Genomic DNA, 19004 nt, shown 5'->3' on the forward strand with positions numbered 1-19004 from the left:
TGATATTTATTAATAATATGATATTGGAACAGCCGTGATGTTAAAAGGTATTCTGTACTTCTAAAGTATCTTCAAATTTAAATAAAAATTTTTTATTTAGGAAAGTTAAGTCACATTTAACAGGATATAGACATACGTGCATACAAATACGGCCTCTACTGTTTCGAAGCTGCGAAAATTCTCAAAATATAAAGAAACAGATTAACAATATCAAGGTAAATATTGATAGTGGCCAAAATATATTCTTCCGGAGACAGTGTATGCATTATCAGACGAGTATCGAAAATTATGAACATTGACATCAACGCCGCTCCGCCGATACTCAACATCAGTTCCATTATAGTGCTTTGAAGAAATATTTGTATCAAACCACCAAGTAATAAAATCCAAAGACCGATAAATAATCTGTAAATACATACATAAAAACATAGTGTAGAATCTTTAAATTTTTATAAATACATCTAGGAAAAAGAAATATACAAATAGAAACATACCCGGAACTTGAAACGGACAAATCACGTTTGCTTTGAAACGTGTAAATAGTTAATCCTATCGTCACTGTCAGTGTCATAAACAAAGCTTCCAAAACCGTAGTAACATCGAACATCGATACTACTATAGCAATGGTGTAAGCCTGCATCAGTGTCTAATAATCATACGTAAATCAATTAATACTTTTTCAATTAAAATCACAAATATTAAACAAGAATAATTTGAATACTCACAAATAATGTCAACAATACTAAGTTGGCTGGATGATCTTTTCTTTTTACATATAGAGCAAATAAAGTAACCATAGTCCCAATAAATGATACAAGTAATGTCCAGGAACTAAAATCATATAACACATTTTTTCAATAATGATTTTCTCATGTTCATGTAAAAAGTCAATATGATATGCTTACTTCTCTTGAACGAAGAGCTTTAATGGATCAAATGCCATAAATACTGTACCTACTAATACTGTTATTAAAAGTTGAACGCTCAGTAAACCATATACCTTTCGAAGGAAACCTATAGTAGTAATAAACCACAAATAAGAATAAAGAATTAAACGACTTTAAGTTCGCTTTATCATAGATTAGTTGCTCCTCAGGTAAAATAAATGTAATTACCTAATCGTATATTAATAGTGGCATTATGAACATTGTTATTGTAGGTAAAGTCATGTTCGATGTCATTTGCATCCGTTTCCTTTCCGCCACTCTCAACATCTTCGTTAATCAATTTCACAGATTCCACAGCCATTATTTCCTGCTAATGACTGTTGTCAAATAATTTCTAAATACTGATTACTTTTCGAAGTATTCCACAAGATTATAACTGTATATTAAACCACAAACAGAACAGTGTTATCTGACAATTTTATTTTTTAAACAAGATTGAGATGTGACAGTTTAAAATACGGGTTAATGTTTATTAACGTGTTACAACGAAATCTACGTGGTACTTGAACATATGTTTATGTCACCGTCAGTGTCAGGTGCATACACATAGATCGATGAGGATGTGGATGCGGCATAAGAGACACTGACCCAATTTTAATTTTATCGTCACTGTTTTTGTACAATATTTATTCTATCATGTTATTGTATCGTGTTCTCTTAAATGGTACTTTATTTTCTATTTCAATATCACTTTTTGCTGAAGTTACCTTATCTTCCCTTATCTTAATTCAATATCGAGGTCGCTTTTGTTTCCAAAAATATAACGCTGTTGTCCCTGAGGTAATTTATTCTTTTATTATAATAACTATATTTATTTTACTCATTAATATTTTAAATGTTTAAATTTATACAAAATTAAAAATCCTCCTAATCGATGCAATTTCTGTTATGCGCATGTGCATTCATTTTTTCACGTGTTACGATTCTTGCTTCAGGTTTAATGTTAACTAGATAAAAAGTAAATTACCAAATGAATAAAGTATAAAGATCAACAACTGTGTCTGCATAATATAAATTAAAAAAAAAAAAGAAATAGTATTTATCAATTTATTTCATACCTATTTCGTATGGTTTATGAGATTTTCTTCTGCCAAAAATACAAGAAATATTGCCTACATCTTTATATTCAATCTTATACTTTTGATTCCCAAGTTTTAACTTGTTTCCAGTTAAAATCATTTTCTTTCCTAATAAATGCTTTTCAAATGCCTACATGTAATGAGATACAACATTATGTTTTTCAGTATTTCATATTAATATAATATTCTGTACATAACATACCACAGATGGAATGTCTAAAATAAAGATGTCATCTTCGTGGATGTCTTTAAATCTAAAGGAGGGTATCATTGTTTGATGAATTAAACCATCCTCATTTATCAATTGTTGTAACTGTGAAAGAAAAAGATGAGAAAGCATTAGAAAACATACAATGCTGTATATATAAATTGAAAATAAAATTTTTATTTATACATTGCTTGGCCTAGTGCCTGATGTTGTTTTCTCCTCATTCAAAACTTGCGTTACGTTTCCAATCGGTTGATTCTCGTCATTGAATTTCTTCACTTCATTTTGGTCTTTGTGATCAGAACGAGTGGTAATTGGTTCTACATACTTTGATAAACTGCTTTGACAATGTACTTCTGTTGCATTCAAATCATCTTTAATAGAACATTTAGATGTGGACTTATATGAATTTTCATTGAATGCTCTAAACTGTAATGATTGTTCAGGTTCTTTATCTTCGCTTTTTCTCCTGTTTTTGTGTGTTTTACTTTTCATGTGTTTTTCACTATTGGTAACTGATTGTACAGTGTTTTCTTTTTGGCAATCTTCTATTCTGAAACTTTTATTCTTCTGCAATTTCTTATCCAACTGAATTATCTTTGTTAGCTCAACACATTTATCTTCACTATCTGACGTATCAAGAGATTCTGTAGAACGTCTAAGTAAATCATCCATCATATTTTTAGTGCTACAGGATATGTTATCATCGTCGCTGAGATCGGACTCGCTTTCCACAGTTAAATTTAATCTTCTTAATTGTTGTAAACGTTTGTTTACCGAAGGTGAGACGCTATCTTCTGTATCTTGTACCATTTCTTGTGTTCTAAGCATCTCTGTATTATCAAAGTCGTTTAAACTTAATTCTGGACTTGTACAATTATCGGCTAACGATGTGTCATGTGATATTATTTTATACTTTTTGTTAACAATTTCCATACAAGTGACTATAGGTTGTGACTTATCTTTATTAAGTAACATTTTCATATCTCTAGAATCTATGTTACTTGCTATATTGTGATTATCAAATGACAAATGATTATCAGAATTTGGTGAACCTATCTGCATGATAGAATTGTTTCTTTGATTCAAAGTGGAAGATGTTGTTTGTATATTCTCTACTATTTCATGTACTTTATCTCCATTTTCCCTGGGATTCTTAGATTTATTTTCCAAAACTTCTTCTTCTGTATCTTCTTCAATCCCTGAATCTTTTGGTTGATTTACGTTACCATGAGGCAAAGGTTGAATATTTAAAATTTGATTATTTTTATCTTTACCTACAGGTGTTTCCTGCTCATTTGCATTCCTCTCAGATGAATTAGAATGATTTTCATTCAGGCATACTTTTATATTTGCAGAAGAGTTATTCTTTTCATTCTTTGTTTCACCGATATCATCTAATAGAGGTGTCAAATTCTTTTTAATTCCTTCCACTGCCTGTATTCCAGGGATATTAAATGTTTCACAATGGTGATTTTCATCTGACTGATGGATCAAAGAACGTTTTTTAAGAGAAGTTATAGAATTTTCATTAGTACTGGCTGTTTCTAAACTAGTTTCAACATCTTTATGAGCAGCTAGTCTTTGAGTTTCAATTGAGTTAGTATGCGAAATGTTTTCATTGATGTCATTTAAACTATTTTTCCTTTTCTTCTTAACTTCTTGCCAGCCTAAGTCTGTACCTTCAAGATCTTCACTTTCTACTTTTTGTGTTACAGCTTTTTTGTTTGTTGTATGATGTACAATGTCATTTTCATCAGTTTCAAGCTTTCTTTTACGAAAATAATCTTGATTTTTCTTCTGAGTTTGTTTATATTTTGTCAAAGATAAAGCGGAATTATACAAAGAACTATAATCAGTATCACTGAAATAATCACTGGCGTCTGTTTCGTCATCATCTGGCAATTTTCGAAGAACAGCAGTTTTCAGTTTAACATATCTACTATAAGTTCTCAAGCGACGTCGTCTAAGTACCATATTCATAGCCTTACATCTACGATATATTTTCTTAGATGGTACCAATTTATGTATTAAAGAGAAATCTAACATTCTGTTTGCAACAGCATTTGGTATTATTTTCCAACCTATTGCACTAGACTTCATTTGAGTAAGATTGATTTTATTTTATCTTTAGAATGATTTCAAAATGATTAACTAACCTGTTTGTCACATTCAACAAAAAGCTTCTTAGAAAATACTTAAATTATAAATAGGTATTTATAATTTCGCTAGTAGTGAAGCCGAAATCATTCATAACCAATTTAGACGAACGTTATTACAAAATTCACCATAACAAAAAATTTGTATGCGTTCGTTTGTATATTTCATCTTGCGTGATCTAGCCTAGCGATCAAATCAAAGAAAATAGCGCCGTAACCGAAGGCATCCCCACCAATGGACATGATAACATTAGGTCTAGTTTCCAGGTAGATAGAGGTACTTATGTAGGTACCTGTAAATAATGATGTAAATCACAAAAAGCGAAGGGAGTAAAAGGATAAAAGTAAAATAAAAAGAATAATGGAAGCAGCAAAATATTTTATAGCAATTTTGGTATTGAAGAAGGGAATGAACAAAGAGTGTTCACACCCAGGATTTTGCTTGTGTTCAGTATGGTGCTGCACCATGCGGCTAACTTTTACCGTAGCCGCTTTTACAAAAGAATAGAAATCTGTAAAAGACATCCAAATTAGTATATACAAGAATTTATCAACTTCAATATTTTCTTTATTCATGAGTTAATTAGAAATAACAATAGCTTAAAGCAGGATGGGTATTATAAAAAAGCTATAAAAACACATTATTTAGTTTTTTCTTTGGTATTTATTATGTGAACGTTTCTACCTCATACGTCACTTCCTTTCTTAACCGTCATGAGTGCACGCGTCTGTAACAAAGTACTATAAATAATATTAAAATATTATATTAAATTGTATTCGTGATATAAAAAGCATGAAAAATGGAAGAAAAACTTGGAGAGAAGTCTAGATTCATTATTTCTGGTATCAATTCCACATTATGTTTAGAAATGTATAAGCTGAAAATTTATACTCTATTCTGGCGATATAGATATGAATTAAAATAATATTTTCTTCAGCCATTCTGCTTTTATGACGATAATTTATTAAAAATCATTAATATTTCATGTTTTTTCTACTTTCTTTCCTATATTTTGGTGTTCTAGGTTAAAAAAAGTAATCTTAACCTTATTTCAGTACGGCGTTGATAATTTTCAACGACTCTTTCCGTTCTTTTAGTGTTAAAGTTTCGAAGTAATTCGAAGTTTCTACCAATGCCTGTGATTGGTCATTCCATTATGGAGTCCTTCCATTTCGACCTATCAGATTCATCGTTGAAGGGTGAGGTGCGCGGAGTGTGGCGCAGTGCATCAGTCCTCTTCGAAGCTTTGTCCATCTTTCACGTGTCTGCAACAGGTAAGATTAAATTACTTTCAAATATCAAATTAAATTGCCGATCGGGTGTTATCAGTACAAAAAACAGAAAGAAACATCGAAGAAAAGTCTGAATTCTTGATCTTTAACATTAATTCGGCGTTCTCTTCAAAAATACGTGAGTTGAAAATTTTTGTTCTTGCCGCTAATGCTCTTGCTCTTTTCCTAACCAATATTGAACGTTTTTAATACTGCATCACACAATTTACTGTTTGATATTTAATAACGTTCTTTCTCGAGCATCGTAATATTATGAGATCTATTCGTCTACCGGCTTCGGTTCGGCTGGGGACGAATATTACCGAATAATACCGAACGGTGCTGATCGGTCTTCGGCAAGAAGGAAGCTGTCGCCATTTCTCTCGCGAACGTCGAAGTGACAAGACGTGTTGAGAGCATCCTTCCGCATAAGTAGTAGGTACCCATTGCACCTATTAAAATATTTACATAAATTATAGTTCGATCGTTTATTAGTAATAATTTTATTATTGTTGATTAAATTTTATTGACATAAATTGGTATTTCTTATTTGTTACAGATATTTGATGAATATTGAAAGGACGCCATGACACCTGATATTATGGGTTTGAAATAGAATTTCATAAGAATTTATTGTTTTAATTTATTCTAATCAATTATTAACATTTATTATTACTTGTTTTTTATAGAGTCGTTGTTAATTGTAAACATTTTTGATAATTACTTGCTACCAAAGTCAAGAAAGAAAAGATTAGAGACATTTTTTTTCTTTAACCAATTCATAGAAAAAGAATAATTACTTTTTCATTTTATTGAATAATTTCGTCCACTATTTTAATACATTTGTTTTAAACTAAAACAAAATTGAAATAATTGGTATTCTACTGCAAATGATTACTTCTCTTCTGCAATTATTAATTATTTTAAACAATCTGTTTTTGTTAAATCGTAGTAATTATATTATAATATCCAGTTTTCGATGCAAGTTTAAATTAAAATAGAATCACGTTTTTAAATCACATGCTGTTTAAGCATGATTAATTATTGGATTTTGCTTATTGAAAAGAATTAGATAATTTATAAATCTAGCCGTAATAGAATTTCCAACAATTTGTAGTATGCTAACAATCTTAACAACAAAAATCCTCTGCTTTAATACAGTAGTCTATTATCTTTATTACAAAATGATTTTCTATCGATGTAATATTCATTGAAATAATTATCAACAATTATTTAAAACATTTCATTTCAATCTAGGATCAATATTCAGCTTTAACAATATTTGTGCTCGTCGAATATATTTCACGAACATAGATATTTTCATTTACAAGCTATTAATAACAGTATTTCCGCTACGAAAGCTCAATAAGAAGAATGTTGTTTTGTATATTTCCACCCAGCCCATCCCTGCTCACTAAGTTTTTCTTTCAGGAATTGTTGTGGCCGCGCGCAATGCGGTCAGAAGAGTCAGTGTTTGTACGAATATACTTCTAATGTTTTGATTTTTGCAAGGGCGAATTGGCCCTGAATAGAGTTGCGTTTGTATGATTAGGAATCACGCGAAAGTAGAGTCAGTGTTTGCTGCGTATTATAAAATATTTGCTAGAGCATCGCGGCTCTGATTTTTCTTTTTCCATCGCGAAAGTAGAGTCTCTATAATTGTTCGCCGGAAATTATTCACGGTCGCGTTACTAGTATTTCATATCTATATTTTTATTTTTTATTTTTTTTTTTTAATTACTCGATATATCCGGTATTAGAGTCAGTGCACCACTGAAGAGGAGTCTTGGGCATTGCTCCATAAGGAAAGAGTGTAAGTATCTTATTACTTTATTTAATTAATTTTAATTCAAGTAGAATAATTTACAATTTTAACACTTGATAGTTGAGAGTTATTTTTCATTGTTAATATTTGATAAAATCCAAATTTATATATACCTAATTTTATTACAATAAGAATTGATAATTTTCAAAATTAACCGTAATTCTTTTTTGTTTTGTTACAGATGAATTTTTTGATTTTGCCGAGTTCCTGGATATCCTGATGATGGCTTTCTTCACGACTTCCGTCTTGGTACGTCGCTTAATTGCTTTTTATTAAAATAGAATAATTTACAATTTCAATACTTGATAATTGAGAGTTCTTCTTAATTGTTATTGCTAATATTTTATAAAATTCAATTTCATATATAATTTTATTAGAATAAAAATTGATAATTTGCATAATTTCCCTTTAGATTTTTATGCGTAAGTCTATGGTTAAGGCAATATAAAATTTATTTATTTTTTTTAAAATTATGTTTATTTCTTTTTAGTTTGTTTCAAGACGTATTGCTGTAAGGCCAACCAAATCAACAAATTTATTATAGGTGTTTGTTTATATCCTTTTAGATTTTTATATATATATATATAATTGTAAGTTAATGATTAGGTAGGACAATTATATCTTAAGGATCCTAAAGTTAAGTAATTGAATAAATATATAATTAAGTTTAAACACTGCAGTGTTTAATTAGGAAATTTTAGATTTAAGCGAATTTTTGTTATTATACGAGCGCTCGTATAGAGAGGTATCCTTAGTATTTATAATTATGTAGGACAAATATGCAATTGTATATTTACTGTAATCAAAATAAAAAAGAAAAATGTAAGTAAATAAGTAGATAGGCAGGTAGTGAATAAAGATAATACTCCTTTTGCTGTTCGTTTGCACAACAATCAAAAACGTTTTGCAAACGTATGCAAATAATTTGCATAAAAGGAGGGTGGATGGGATGAGGATAGGGCGGGTCTCCAAACCGCAGCAACCTCCTCACGGTGAGACCTGGGCAATCGTTATTATTTGATGGATAATTAATAACTGCATCATTATTTTTATGGTACATTTATTAATTATGTAACAAATAATACGAGCAAATTGGCTGCGGGTTTGTGGCGTACTATATTTCTTCGTTAATTTTTGCATTTTTGTATAGGTTTGTTAACTAAATTGGACACCAACGAGATATTATTGGATAAGTAGTATAAAGATTGCCTGCCCCTGTGAGAAATGGCTGCCTGCTAATTAGGCTTAGTCGGTTTGGCGCCGACGATAAATGGTAATTATCAAAAATGGTAATGAAGTTGCGTAACTTATCGACACGTGAAACACAAGGATCTACGGTTCTTGTACAATATGTTACCTTTAGATGTCACTTATCAATTTCTATTCTTTTGCAAGAGTTGGCCGCATGGTGTAGCACCAGTACAACGCGGCAAATAAAACCCTGGCATGAGGACTCTCTGTTCCTCCTCTGTCAAAATTTCTGCTTCCCCTGTAACGCCATTTTCCCTAGGGAAGCTTACTGTCACACTACTGTGCTCGATACTGTACATACATACATCCATATGTGTATGTTTGTACATATGTATATAGGAAGAACGCCGTGATGATTCGAAGCGTAAACGATCGGTAACCAATTTTAAAGGAAAATTAAAATATCGACGATTAATATTGACATTTAGAAGTAGAATAAAAGCATCATTCTGCTTCGAGATATTAAAATATTTTTCAACGAAGCATCAAGAAGGCAATAAAAGTTAATATAGTGTCAGGTAGAATGATTCGAAAGGTTTTCAAGCTTACGAAAATATCAATTTAATGATAATCTGATTAATAGATTTGACGAATTGATCGAAGTCTTTATGAGAATTGATGAGAAGAAAGTATAAGAATGCATCAAAACAGAAGAAAAAAAAAGAGAGTGAATTACGGTGTAAGGACAGTGGAGGTACTGCGTGGAATGAAAGGATTTGGTTTCACGATTTCGGGACAGCAACCTTGTATTTTGAGTTGCATCGTTCCAGGAAGTCCAGCAGAAATTGCCGGATTACGAGCTGGTGATTATTTGGTGTCTGTCAATGGTCATAATGTCAGTAAACTGCCCCATGATGATGTTGTACAACTAATTGGTCGTTCTAAAGGTCTTTTGAGATTACAAATAGCTGAAAATTATTATTCTGATTCTTCAGACGAAGAAGGAGTAACAACAGTACGTTGTAAGCCTAAATATATTTACAAGCCACGTGCAAGTAACATGGGAGCATTGCAGTTGCAATGTAGAGTTGCTAAAGTTGTAAGAGATTTACAAAGCGGTGCCATGTTTGATGCAACAGGGAAAACATTGTCTGAATTACAAAACCAAGAAACTTACTACGATTTACATTACCACTGGGATATGTCTAATCCTCTTCCTCCACCTCCGCCACCAGCTTCTCATAAAAGAGATTCTGAGAAAATAGTACATAGAACTGTTGTCGGTTATCTTGGAACTATTGACATTCCAAATCAGTTGCATCCATCCAGCATGATGCAGGTAAATAGATAATCTTAATGATACAGATATTATTGTAAATTCTTCTCTTAAATTATTTATTAAGTATTTTACTTTTGTAGGTTTTGAGAAAGTGCATCAAGCGATTAAAGGCTGAAAAAAGAAATCCAACCACTGTACTTTTAACTATACACGTGGCAAACATAAAGCTCACTAACTCAGAGAATCGTGTAATAGCAGAATATCCATCTTATAGGATCATATTTTGCAATTCTTTTTCTGAACAAGACAAACAGTACTTTGGTATATTGACTAAATCTGTTAGAGATAAAGAGAACATTGTTTCAAATTCATGCCATGTTTTTACAATTTACTATAAATTGATAGATCATACAGTACATTCTAGCGCGTGTAATATATTTGGATTTACGTGCACAAAAACTTCCGAATTAAATGTATGTCAAGAGTTTCCGGATAGCTGCAACGGTCTGATCGGTGCGATCCAGACTTTGTACATATCAGATTCAACAGGCACCGATACTAATTCGTATAACGAAATGAGAAGACATCAAGAAACTGCTTCTCCGCAGCCAAGCAATATAAGTACATCTACGGCTCATTCGAGTAACAGTGACTCAGGAATTGGCTATAAAGATGATTGTGCAAATCGTTCGGATAGAAATACCGTGCAGAATGTTTCTCGAAGAAGATGCTGCCTTAATTCAGAGTACAGAGTACGTCCATTATGATCAATTCTTGTAATTATTTTTTCATTTCATGATTTTGAGGAGTACATTTGTTATCAACAATTCTACGTTCTTGATTAACGCTTTTATCTTGTATTTGTATTAAAAAAAAAAAGGAAGATAAAGAAAGGAACAACTTTCCATTTCTGTGGTTGATACGAGTATTACTAAATTTTTGTTACTAAGTGAAAAAAATATTAAGAACGTACTGTTTGTATAATATTCTGTTTAAAAGCAAAGTTCATATACCTTTTCAGGATGCACACGAGTATTCGTCGAAAACGTACGGTAACGAGATTACCGATTTAAAATTGACGGTTCGAGCTGTATCGAAACAAGTAAATAGGATAAACGTATGCTGGAACGAAGCAAATAAGTCGGATATGTGCAGGAGTAACACAGAATTAACTCATGAAGGTGTTGCTTTTAATGATTTTTGCAATGGAATGAGTACGTGTACAGAAATGGTGGAGGATCACGAGATGAATTCCGGTATAGAAAAAGGAACGAAGAGGGGGGATTTGCCCACCTGTCCATTGCCATCTGCTGCTACAGTTAAGCAGGGGTTGGTTAGTTCGTCCGTTGGTTCTCTCGCGTCCGTTTGCACTACTGCGATGCTGCACGGTATTGAAGATTCTGTCGAGACATCGGACGATTCTGTAGTTAGATCTAAACGATTGTTGGATTTCACGGGATTAACAGAACCTGCGGGAATCGATGATCGAGACAAGTTTAGCCCGAAAGTATTTTCTGGTATTTCCAAGTCATTAGTGCATAGTTTCGAAGATCTAAATACGAACATGGATTACACTCGACCACTCTGCCAGACTTATTCAGACAAATCGGATAACTCTCGCCCTTGGGGAAGTTTACAGGAAATTCGAAATGTTGGAACCTATGTGCAGGATACCTGTTTGGTAAGGTTTTTTTTTTTTAATATTATTTTGTTAACACATTTTAATTTTATCCATTACTTTGCGTACGACCTCCATAGTTCTTCCGAGATAATAGTAATTAAAAAAAAGAGAGAAGTACGTTTAAAAAAATGATTCATTTAGAAGTTGGAGCATTTATTTCTTAATGTATTTACTATTAAATGAAGGAGAAGAAGTAAATGAATTCAAAGAACAGGAAATATAATGCTTGGGAATAAAAAGGAGGGTGAGGGAAGAAGGGAGGGAGAGTGTGAGAAAAGTTGGGTCATGGGGAAGGGAGAGAAAAGAAAGGCGGAGGAGGAGGAGGAGAAAAAGGGAAGGTACGGAATTAGGATGAGAAAAGAAAAATTGAAGTGTAAAATCTAGTAAGCTAGCATAAGTGAGTGAAAAAATGAGTTTGGTAGGAAGGAACAAGATACCGACGGAGTAAACGGAGTAGGAGAAAGAAAGAGAGAGAGAAAAGGAAATGAAGCACAGGCGAATATATGCCCGTAACGGTGTGCACATGAGAATGACATGTTAGACACGAAATGAACGTGACGTTGATCGTAACAGTTACGATAGCGACGATTAAAGTATACCGGTGGTTCGGTTTGTTCTTTGGAAAAATTTATTAATCGAACGTTGTGCAAACTGTCGGTTCGATCGTAAACTATTTATCGGTCGATCGCGTCGGTCGTGTCGGTGCTCATTGTGTTCGGCTGACCATATCGAGTTGAAGAGAAACCGTGCGGGGAATTGTAATTGTCAACAGTGCATCGCTGCAGTTGGGCGTAGCCCTTATTGTTAGGAACGTAGCGTAACGTTGTATTTATGATCGATTTTAAGAAGATTGCCTCGTAAACTAAATTATTTTTGTTAAATATATTTTTATTTTTCCCTTGGTAAATGAGATCGTGGCGCGGCTGCACGAAGAAACACGATTTGCGTCCACGACATGGACACCGTGGTGAAATCGGTACGTGCAGTATCAGATAGTCGATGTTCTCTATTCAATTGCATAAACCTCGTTTCATGATCGTTCGATGTTTTTCAATTTTCTAAAATTAATTGTTTAAGTTCAATTAATCGATAACTGTTTATTAATTAATTTTCACTGTTTTATGAACATACACAGAATGTTAAATGTCAGCGAATCAATTAATGATCAACAAGGTGCAATCGATAACGTCAAGTAGAAATAGTACCGTTAATACAGTGCATCGATACACATACCTTGATACCGTTTCGATTTTCAAAATTTAATTATTCATTTTGGTCGGTTACTCATCACGATAGAATGTAATTATTCGAATAATTATATAAATTTTGCATACATAATATATGTACTGGTTTACTTGTATCAGAATGAAAGCAGGGTAGTGGTAAAGATCTAGTTTTCGGAATTTTAAATTGTTAGAATTACGTTTACTAGTATAGGTATTGTCCATATTCTTCGATTTGATTTTAATGATTCTTAAAAAAAATATTATATGTGTCAGTACGACACAGAACACGCGCTCGATCGCTCCCCCCATGACTCGTTTAATCCCAGTTAACTACCCGATTAATAACGTATAATTTTTTAACGTGTCTTTGATGCAGCACGGTAGTACAGAATTGTACGATAAAAACACCGATTGCAAAACTATACACGCATGGGCGAATGGTTTTGAAAAATTACTGGAAGATCCAAAAGGATTACAAACGTTTGCGGTAAGAATCGAATTTTATTTTTGAGCGGAGTATAATCGCGTTATATTATATGTATTAAAATCATTGTCTTCTTTTTAAAGGAATTTCTAAAGAAAGAATTCAGCCATGAGAATATTTATTTTTGGGCTGCTTGCGAGAGATATAAAGATACTAAAGATATCGTGACACGGCGTAAGTTAGCTAATCAAATTTACCAACGTCATTTGTCCAACACAGCGGCCGAACCCGTGAATGTCGATAGCCATGCCACTGGCCAAATAACTCAGGATCTTTTATGCGAAGCACCGTCAGATCTTTTCGTACAGGTGAAAAATCATATTTCGTATTAATTCTACCTTTACTATTAATATTGAAAAGATGTTAGAACGGTTTGTTTTTCATTTACAGGCACAAAAGCAGGTATTTAATTTAATGAAATTCGATAGTTATCCAAGATTTTTGAGATCGGATTTATACCGTCGTTGCATAGAGACCGGAAGTTCGGTAATTGGAGCGGAGGATTGTGATTTAAATCTTACCAGTTCTCCTAGCGTAAAGTTAAAGAAGAGTCATTCGGACGCGGAAGATCGATGCAGAAAATCCATTCTTCCTTGGAATAGAAAAAACAGGTAACTGTAATAAGTAATGTATTATATCGAGTATATGAGAGCAGGTGATCATGTATACGTTTAATGTGTTTATAGGTCCAAGTCGAAAGATCGTGGAGAATCTGAATATAATAAAACTCCTAGTAGAAATGAAACCATATACAAGAGTTTCACGACGATGAAAAGGGAAGCAGAAGGTAATAACAATGACGACAGTATTTCTATATCTAGTAGCCGATCTTCGTTAGCGTCATGGGATTTGGCGTTGAGGCAATCGTTTCATAAACACGTGAGTATCATTTTACTTTTCATTACGTGCCGTAATGAAAGACGAAAGAATCAGGAACCGTGTGAAAAGACAATTACATCAATGGCTAATGTCGATCGGTTAAATACGATATCGATACACTAGTTTTTATTATTTGTAGTAGTTAGCGTAAAGGTAGTTTACAGTTTAATCGCGATAGAACTTTGAAGCGTAGTCAAGAAGATACATAGAATATACATGGTACATGAGTGCATGTCTGATCTACAAAGTTGTTGTATGTGTAACTTGTAGTCTTTATCGTCCTACGAAGGACAGTCGAACGAAACTAAAGAAGTTCGCGCCAAATGTACCGGTTTGTGTCGGGTAATATTGCCCGATGGATCGACTACGGTTGTGCCAACTAGCCAAACGGAGAGTATTAAAGATGTGGTTACACGACTTCTAGATAAAAGAGCTCTCCGATACTCTAACTATGACGTTCTAATCCTAGCCACAGACGAGGTTTGTGTTCTATCTCGTATTTATTTCACGCACCTTTTACACGATCATTATTCGAAACTAACACAATATGTAATTCGTTAACATGGGTCGCGGTATTCATGGAACCTGTCTGTATATCGTTATCCTGTGCGCTAAACATTCCAACCATTATTGCTTGTCAGTACGATAGAACGAGTATAAGGAACGAGGTTAAACGGTGTAAGAATTGCACTACGTGAGATTCTACTTACCGAATCAACTTGCAATTTTCATGCATGCATTTGTTAGTAAAGCTTTCGTAGTTGTTCGCACATTCATCGACAAACACCCAGCTGTTGTGCATAGAATGAAATTTTTCTAATCGTCATCGATCCTTACTGAACTTATTCACCTTATGTTTTCTAATTTTAGACGATAGAGACGAAATATCCATCGTCGGTGTTGGCTGGTCAAGAAGTGGAAGTTGTTCCAACAAAAGTATTAAAAGTAGATCTACCGTCACGTCGCGTGATAACCGTAATCGCGCACAAAGGCAGAACCCTGAAAGAAGTGCTCAGACCTCTTTTGAACAAGTACGGTTTCAATTTAGACACGGTCACTGTATGGAGTGAGAACCGTTGCATTTGTCCTGATATACTAGCCGTCGATGCTCCAGCTAGGCTAATTTTAACGAACACAAAAGACGAAGGTAATATACTTTTCGAAGCAATTGAAATGAATGAACTGTTAATCCGTTCAGGTATTGAAAAGAAGAACGTTTTATAGATCCACAGAAAGAGGTGCGTACCATTAAATCGACGAACGACCCGTCACACGCTCAACCCACCTTAGACGAAATTACCAACAAGGTATTCGAAGAGTTATTAGTGGGTAAAAGTACGAGTAAGCATCAGTACAGCGAAGGCTCGTGTAAGGTAATAAAAAGAAGGATACATTCGAGTGGTCGATTAAGAGAGTACCTTCGAGTTTATACGTTTTTCATCGTTTAAGTCGTTTATACTCTTTCTTTACAGTCGGACGACCAACGTTCCGAAGGTTCGTCTATTTTGCCCAGCAAGTTTTTTCTCCGGGATTCCACGATGCATGGAAAGAAGAAAGTACGAAACGCTTTTATTTTTATTATACCCGGTTTATTAACATTCGGTTTAAATATAATTTTCTTTCATTGATTTTTCGATTACGCCAAAGGGAAAATCTAAATGTAACAACACCAGCGAGAAAGGTAGTACGAGTGATTACATCTCCGAAGAAACTAGCAAGCCTCATCCTCCTTTAATAGCCAAATGGCGGAACGGAGTGAAATTACAATTACCGGGAAAATTTGACGGTGAAGGTAAGGAGAGCGAGGTAGATAAAGATAACGATATTCTGCTTGTTATCACTTGTAATGAATCGTGTTAAAGATAAAGATATGATTCTCTTTCTTCTTTTTTCGATAGATCTATACGAGGGTTTGAAACGAGCGCAAAGATCTCGATTGGAAGACCAGAGAGGAACGGAGATCAATTTTGAGCTGCCAGACTTTTTAAAGGTAAACGGAAACTTGCATCCTTTGTGGCATACTAATAACCTAATAATGTATCTTTCCGAAGACGCAATATTTCCTAACGCGCGCACAGCTATCGTATCGTTTTTAAACACATTTTATCTTTGAAACTGTTATCATGATGCATTTCGACGTTAAAGCTATGAAATTACTGATCAGAACAAGGAAAATGGTGGTAAGCCGACGGATCGCAATAAGGTACGAAGACCTAGGATAGTATCAGCAAATTGCGAGGCAAACTCCAAATTTTACGGTTCTATCCATGAACGGCAAAACTGTGGCGGAAAGGATCAAAATACGGTTGTTTCGTCGAAGAATGGAGCTACCGATGCACGATTCTATGTATCGGTTACGGGAAAAGAGCGTCAAAGTAAATCCTCCGAGAATTCGTTCGTGTTGGATACGACTTTAACGGACGGAGATCGGACCATCGTGGAGAACGGATCTTGCTGTCGAATCGGCGGGTTGGATTCTTCCGATGCTGAAACCTCGTCGCCTCCGAAATCATCGAAACCTCCTCCCCTGCCGCCGAAACCGAAAAATCTTGTAACAAACACAACGAAAACTGGTTATATCGTGTCCTCGAAATCTTTACCAAAGTCTAATCGCGCCACGGTTCCCTTAAGCCCAACCGACTCCAGTCGGAAAAATATTTTTTAACCCGTATTAAATATTTGTCAACGGTCAGCGGAACGAGCTTTTAGTATTATTATTCGTTATCTGTCCTATTACAGATATAGAATACAGTTTTATGGTCGTTTCGTGTCGTCCGACTGGGTAACGGCTTAAGGATCCGAAACTGTTTCAGGTGCCTTAGCTTTCTCAGTTATATACAACGTACTGTTAATCAAGATTTATACGACTATTATGAAACGACGAATATTTATGATTTTTTTTATATAGCAAAGCTGTTAGTCTCCTGGTTGTACAGGACATATATTTTATTGTAATTTATAGACGGCGAGCGTTGTTATAAGCAAACGATGAAAGAGATATTTGAGATTTTATAAGCAATAAATAAATTATATAAACTTTGTTTTAGAAGTCGGTTCTTTTTATTCGTGTTGAAAATAAAATGTTAATGCGAAAGCTATTGGCATCATTGGTAAACGATATCTGTAACGATACAGGTGTAGCACCGATGAGTAGTTTCCGGTCTACGCGATGTCTTTTGTTTCCAGATTTCTCCGTATGTTTTGGTAGATGGCGTTAGTCGTAATAAAGCGCATTTGCGCGGGCTAACTTTGTTTACCTTGATACGGGCAAAGATGTCAATTAATTAGTTACAGAGTTTTGATCGGTGTAATTGTTACAAAGCCGTTTCTTCGATACGTTATCATCAACGAGATTGTTAAACCAGGGAACAAATGTTTCGTCAAATTTAAATTTAGATAGTTTTTATACTGAAAACTCCGATAACCATCTTCAGGAAAGAAGGTAAGCAACAACGTGTACAATAATATTATATTTTTCGATTTGTTTATTGATCGTGATATAACAAGAAATAAAAAAATTCGAATGATTCTGCAGAGAATGAAGAATGAATAAATTAAATTGATCTAACTCCATAACTGATATTCAGTCTCCTTTCGTTATTCATTCTCCAGGCGTTTCGTGTATCATTGAAAATCCGCAAGGTTACTTTTCGTACACTATATCTTTCCTTTCCTTTCCTTACAGCAGAATTTGCAAATGAAGAAGAGAAGCGATGCGAAGAACAAAAGGGTTTCTTGAAAAATTTATTATCGTACAGTGTTTGGAGCGAAGGATTTCGAATCTATAGGTAGTCTTTTGATCGTTGATAAAATAATAAACAAGAAATTAAAAAAAATAAAAGTCCACGTCGAACAATGTCATACAAGAGATCGGAATGTCTGGTTTTCAGAAAATGGCAATGTTATCGCGTATCACAGAGTTGGAAGAAAATTCACACGAACAATCGGGGGAGGAAGCGTCGATGGTGCTCGTATCACCGATATCCGGAATCGTCGGATTGATGAACTCTACGTTGCTTTCGGTAGATTCATTAAAAGGCGGAGATGACAAAGAGGCTGAACCCTACCAAGGTGAGCAAAATATTTAAAGCTAAACGAATACAGAGGCAACGAAGGTCTACCTTACATTCTTCCCTAAAACTTGTTCTCTATCCTTTCGATTTCGTATACCGCGAATCAGCCGTTCACATTTTACATATTAACGTGTTACTTAGGAAGAAAAAAAAAAAAAAATGAAAAAAGAAAGACTAGAGAACAAAAAATACAGTCAGTTAGAGAGAAAAAGAAAAAAAGGGAAAAGAGAGAAAGGGGGAGAAGAGAGGAGGGACGCGTAAGAAGAATGCCAAAGGATTAAAGGTGTGCACGGTGCGCCTGTCGGTCGCGATGGTTTTCAATCGAAGAGAATTTAAAATTTAGATGGCTGAAAGAACTTTGACGAGACGAAGCGAGCCGTGGCAAGGTGAGGCGAGACGGCACGAGCCGTGTACAGCGACTGAAAAGGAAAAGAACGTAGGGAAAGAAGGAAGAAAATAACGGAGACGATAAAAGGGTTTCACGAGGTCTTTGATGTGTTTGGGGGTCTTCGGGTCTTGGAGGTCCCGGTCTTTCGGTATACATATTAGCATTTCTCGTAAGGCCGGTAAGGCAGGTCTCGCAACCTGATCCTCAATAGACGATGAGTCGTTCCGTTCGGTAACCTTTAACGGTTCCAAACCGAATTACTAATCAATTTTTTTCCTCTCTTCGCGAATTGTAATCCTTCGATGCGTTCTCT

The 19004-nt window shown here is 34.3% G+C and overlaps 3 protein-coding genes across 13 annotated transcripts; 1 reads left to right on the plus strand and 2 right to left on the minus strand.

Moving 5' to 3' along the window:
* Nucleotides 1-70: 70 nt before the first annotated feature.
* Nucleotides 71-1457, minus strand: LOC117604186 (protein lifeguard 4-like). Its single transcript, XM_034324028.2, has 5 exons — nucleotides 1116-1457; nucleotides 906-1014; nucleotides 726-831; nucleotides 495-646; nucleotides 71-405 (listed from the first exon to the last, which is right to left on the minus strand). Exons 1-5 carry the CDS (start codon nucleotides 1246-1248, stop codon nucleotides 156-158), a joined length of 750 nt encoding a protein of 249 aa, XP_034179919.1. The 5' UTR covers nucleotides 1249-1457; the 3' UTR covers nucleotides 71-155.
* A 192-nt stretch (nucleotides 1458-1649) lies between these two features.
* LOC117604183 (uncharacterized) lies at nucleotides 1650-4760 on the minus strand. Its single transcript, XM_034324021.2, has 4 exons — nucleotides 2421-4760; nucleotides 2229-2339; nucleotides 2006-2156; nucleotides 1650-1894 (listed from the first exon to the last, which is right to left on the minus strand). Exons 1-4 carry the CDS (start codon nucleotides 4335-4337, stop codon nucleotides 1815-1817), a joined length of 2259 nt encoding a protein of 752 aa, XP_034179912.2. The 5' UTR covers nucleotides 4338-4760; the 3' UTR covers nucleotides 1650-1814.
* A 2911-nt stretch (nucleotides 4761-7671) lies between these two features.
* On the plus strand, nucleotides 7672-18030 carry loco (regulator of G protein signaling family member locomotion defects). 11 transcript variants are annotated; one of them, XM_034323814.2, is made up of 17 exons: nucleotides 7672-7739; nucleotides 7981-8034; nucleotides 8641-8763; nucleotides 9325-10020; nucleotides 10101-10712; nucleotides 10982-11641; nucleotides 13244-13354; nucleotides 13435-13659; nucleotides 13742-13962; nucleotides 14038-14230; nucleotides 14501-14710; nucleotides 15101-15377; nucleotides 15455-15603; nucleotides 15703-15786; nucleotides 15878-16022; nucleotides 16129-16220; nucleotides 16395-17840. In XM_034323814.2, exons 4-17 carry the CDS (start codon nucleotides 9379-9381, stop codon nucleotides 16893-16895), a joined length of 4122 nt encoding a protein of 1373 aa, XP_034179705.1. In that variant the 5' UTR covers nucleotides 7672-7739; nucleotides 7981-8034; nucleotides 8641-8763; nucleotides 9325-9378; the 3' UTR covers nucleotides 16896-17840. The 11 variants fall into 11 exon arrangements, 6 of the variants coding, with proteins under 6 accessions (XP_034179705.1, XP_034179707.1, XP_034179706.1 ...); XM_034323812.2 differs by lacking the exons at nucleotides 7672-7739; nucleotides 7981-8034; nucleotides 8641-8763 and adding an exon at nucleotides 8944-9259; XM_034323813.2 differs by lacking the exons at nucleotides 7672-7739; nucleotides 7981-8034; nucleotides 8641-8763 and adding an exon at nucleotides 8944-9243.
* Nucleotides 18031-19004: the final 974 nt, after the last annotated feature.

This window comes from Osmia lignaria, chromosome 11, assembly GCF_051020975.1.
Source record: "Osmia lignaria lignaria isolate PbOS001 chromosome 11, iyOsmLign1, whole genome shotgun sequence".
NCBI classification, from domain to species: domain Eukaryota; kingdom Metazoa; phylum Arthropoda; class Insecta; order Hymenoptera; family Megachilidae; genus Osmia; species Osmia lignaria.

Excerpts from the sequence above, each read along its gene's own strand:
- loco (XM_034323814.2), top strand. The coding sequence starts at position 9,379 with ATGCATCAAAACAGAAGAAAAAAAAAGAGAGTGAATTACGGTGTAAGG. Across the intron at positions 11,642-13,243 it reads ATGTGCAGGATACCTGTTTG|CACGGTAGTACAGAATTGTA; the intron begins GTAAGGTTTTTT and ends TCTTTGATGCAG. Across the intron at positions 16,023-16,128 it reads GGGAAAATTTGACGGTGAAG|ATCTATACGAGGGTTTGAAA; the intron begins GTAAGGAGAGCG and ends TTTTTTCGATAG.
- LOC117604183 (XM_034324021.2), bottom strand. The coding sequence starts at position 4,337 with ATGAAGTCTAGTGCAATAGGTTGGAAAATAATACCAAATGCTGTTGCA. Across the intron at positions 2,157-2,228 it reads TTTTAGACATTCCATCTGTG|GCATTTGAAAAGCATTTATT; the intron begins GTATGTTATGTA and ends CATTACATGTAG. Across the intron at positions 1,895-2,005 it reads TCATAAACCATACGAAATAG|TTAACATTAAACCTGAAGCA; the intron begins GTATGAAATAAA and ends CTTTTTATCTAG.
- LOC117604186 (XM_034324028.2), bottom strand. The coding sequence starts at position 1,248 with ATGGCTGTGGAATCTGTGAAATTGATTAACGAAGATGTTGAGAGTGGC. Across the intron at positions 1,015-1,115 it reads CACTATTAATATACGATTAG|GTTTCCTTCGAAAGGTATAT; the intron begins GTAATTACATTT and ends TTACTACTATAG. Across the intron at positions 647-725 it reads TAGTATTGTTGACATTATTT|ACACTGATGCAGGCTTACAC; the intron begins GTGAGTATTCAA and ends TATGATTATTAG.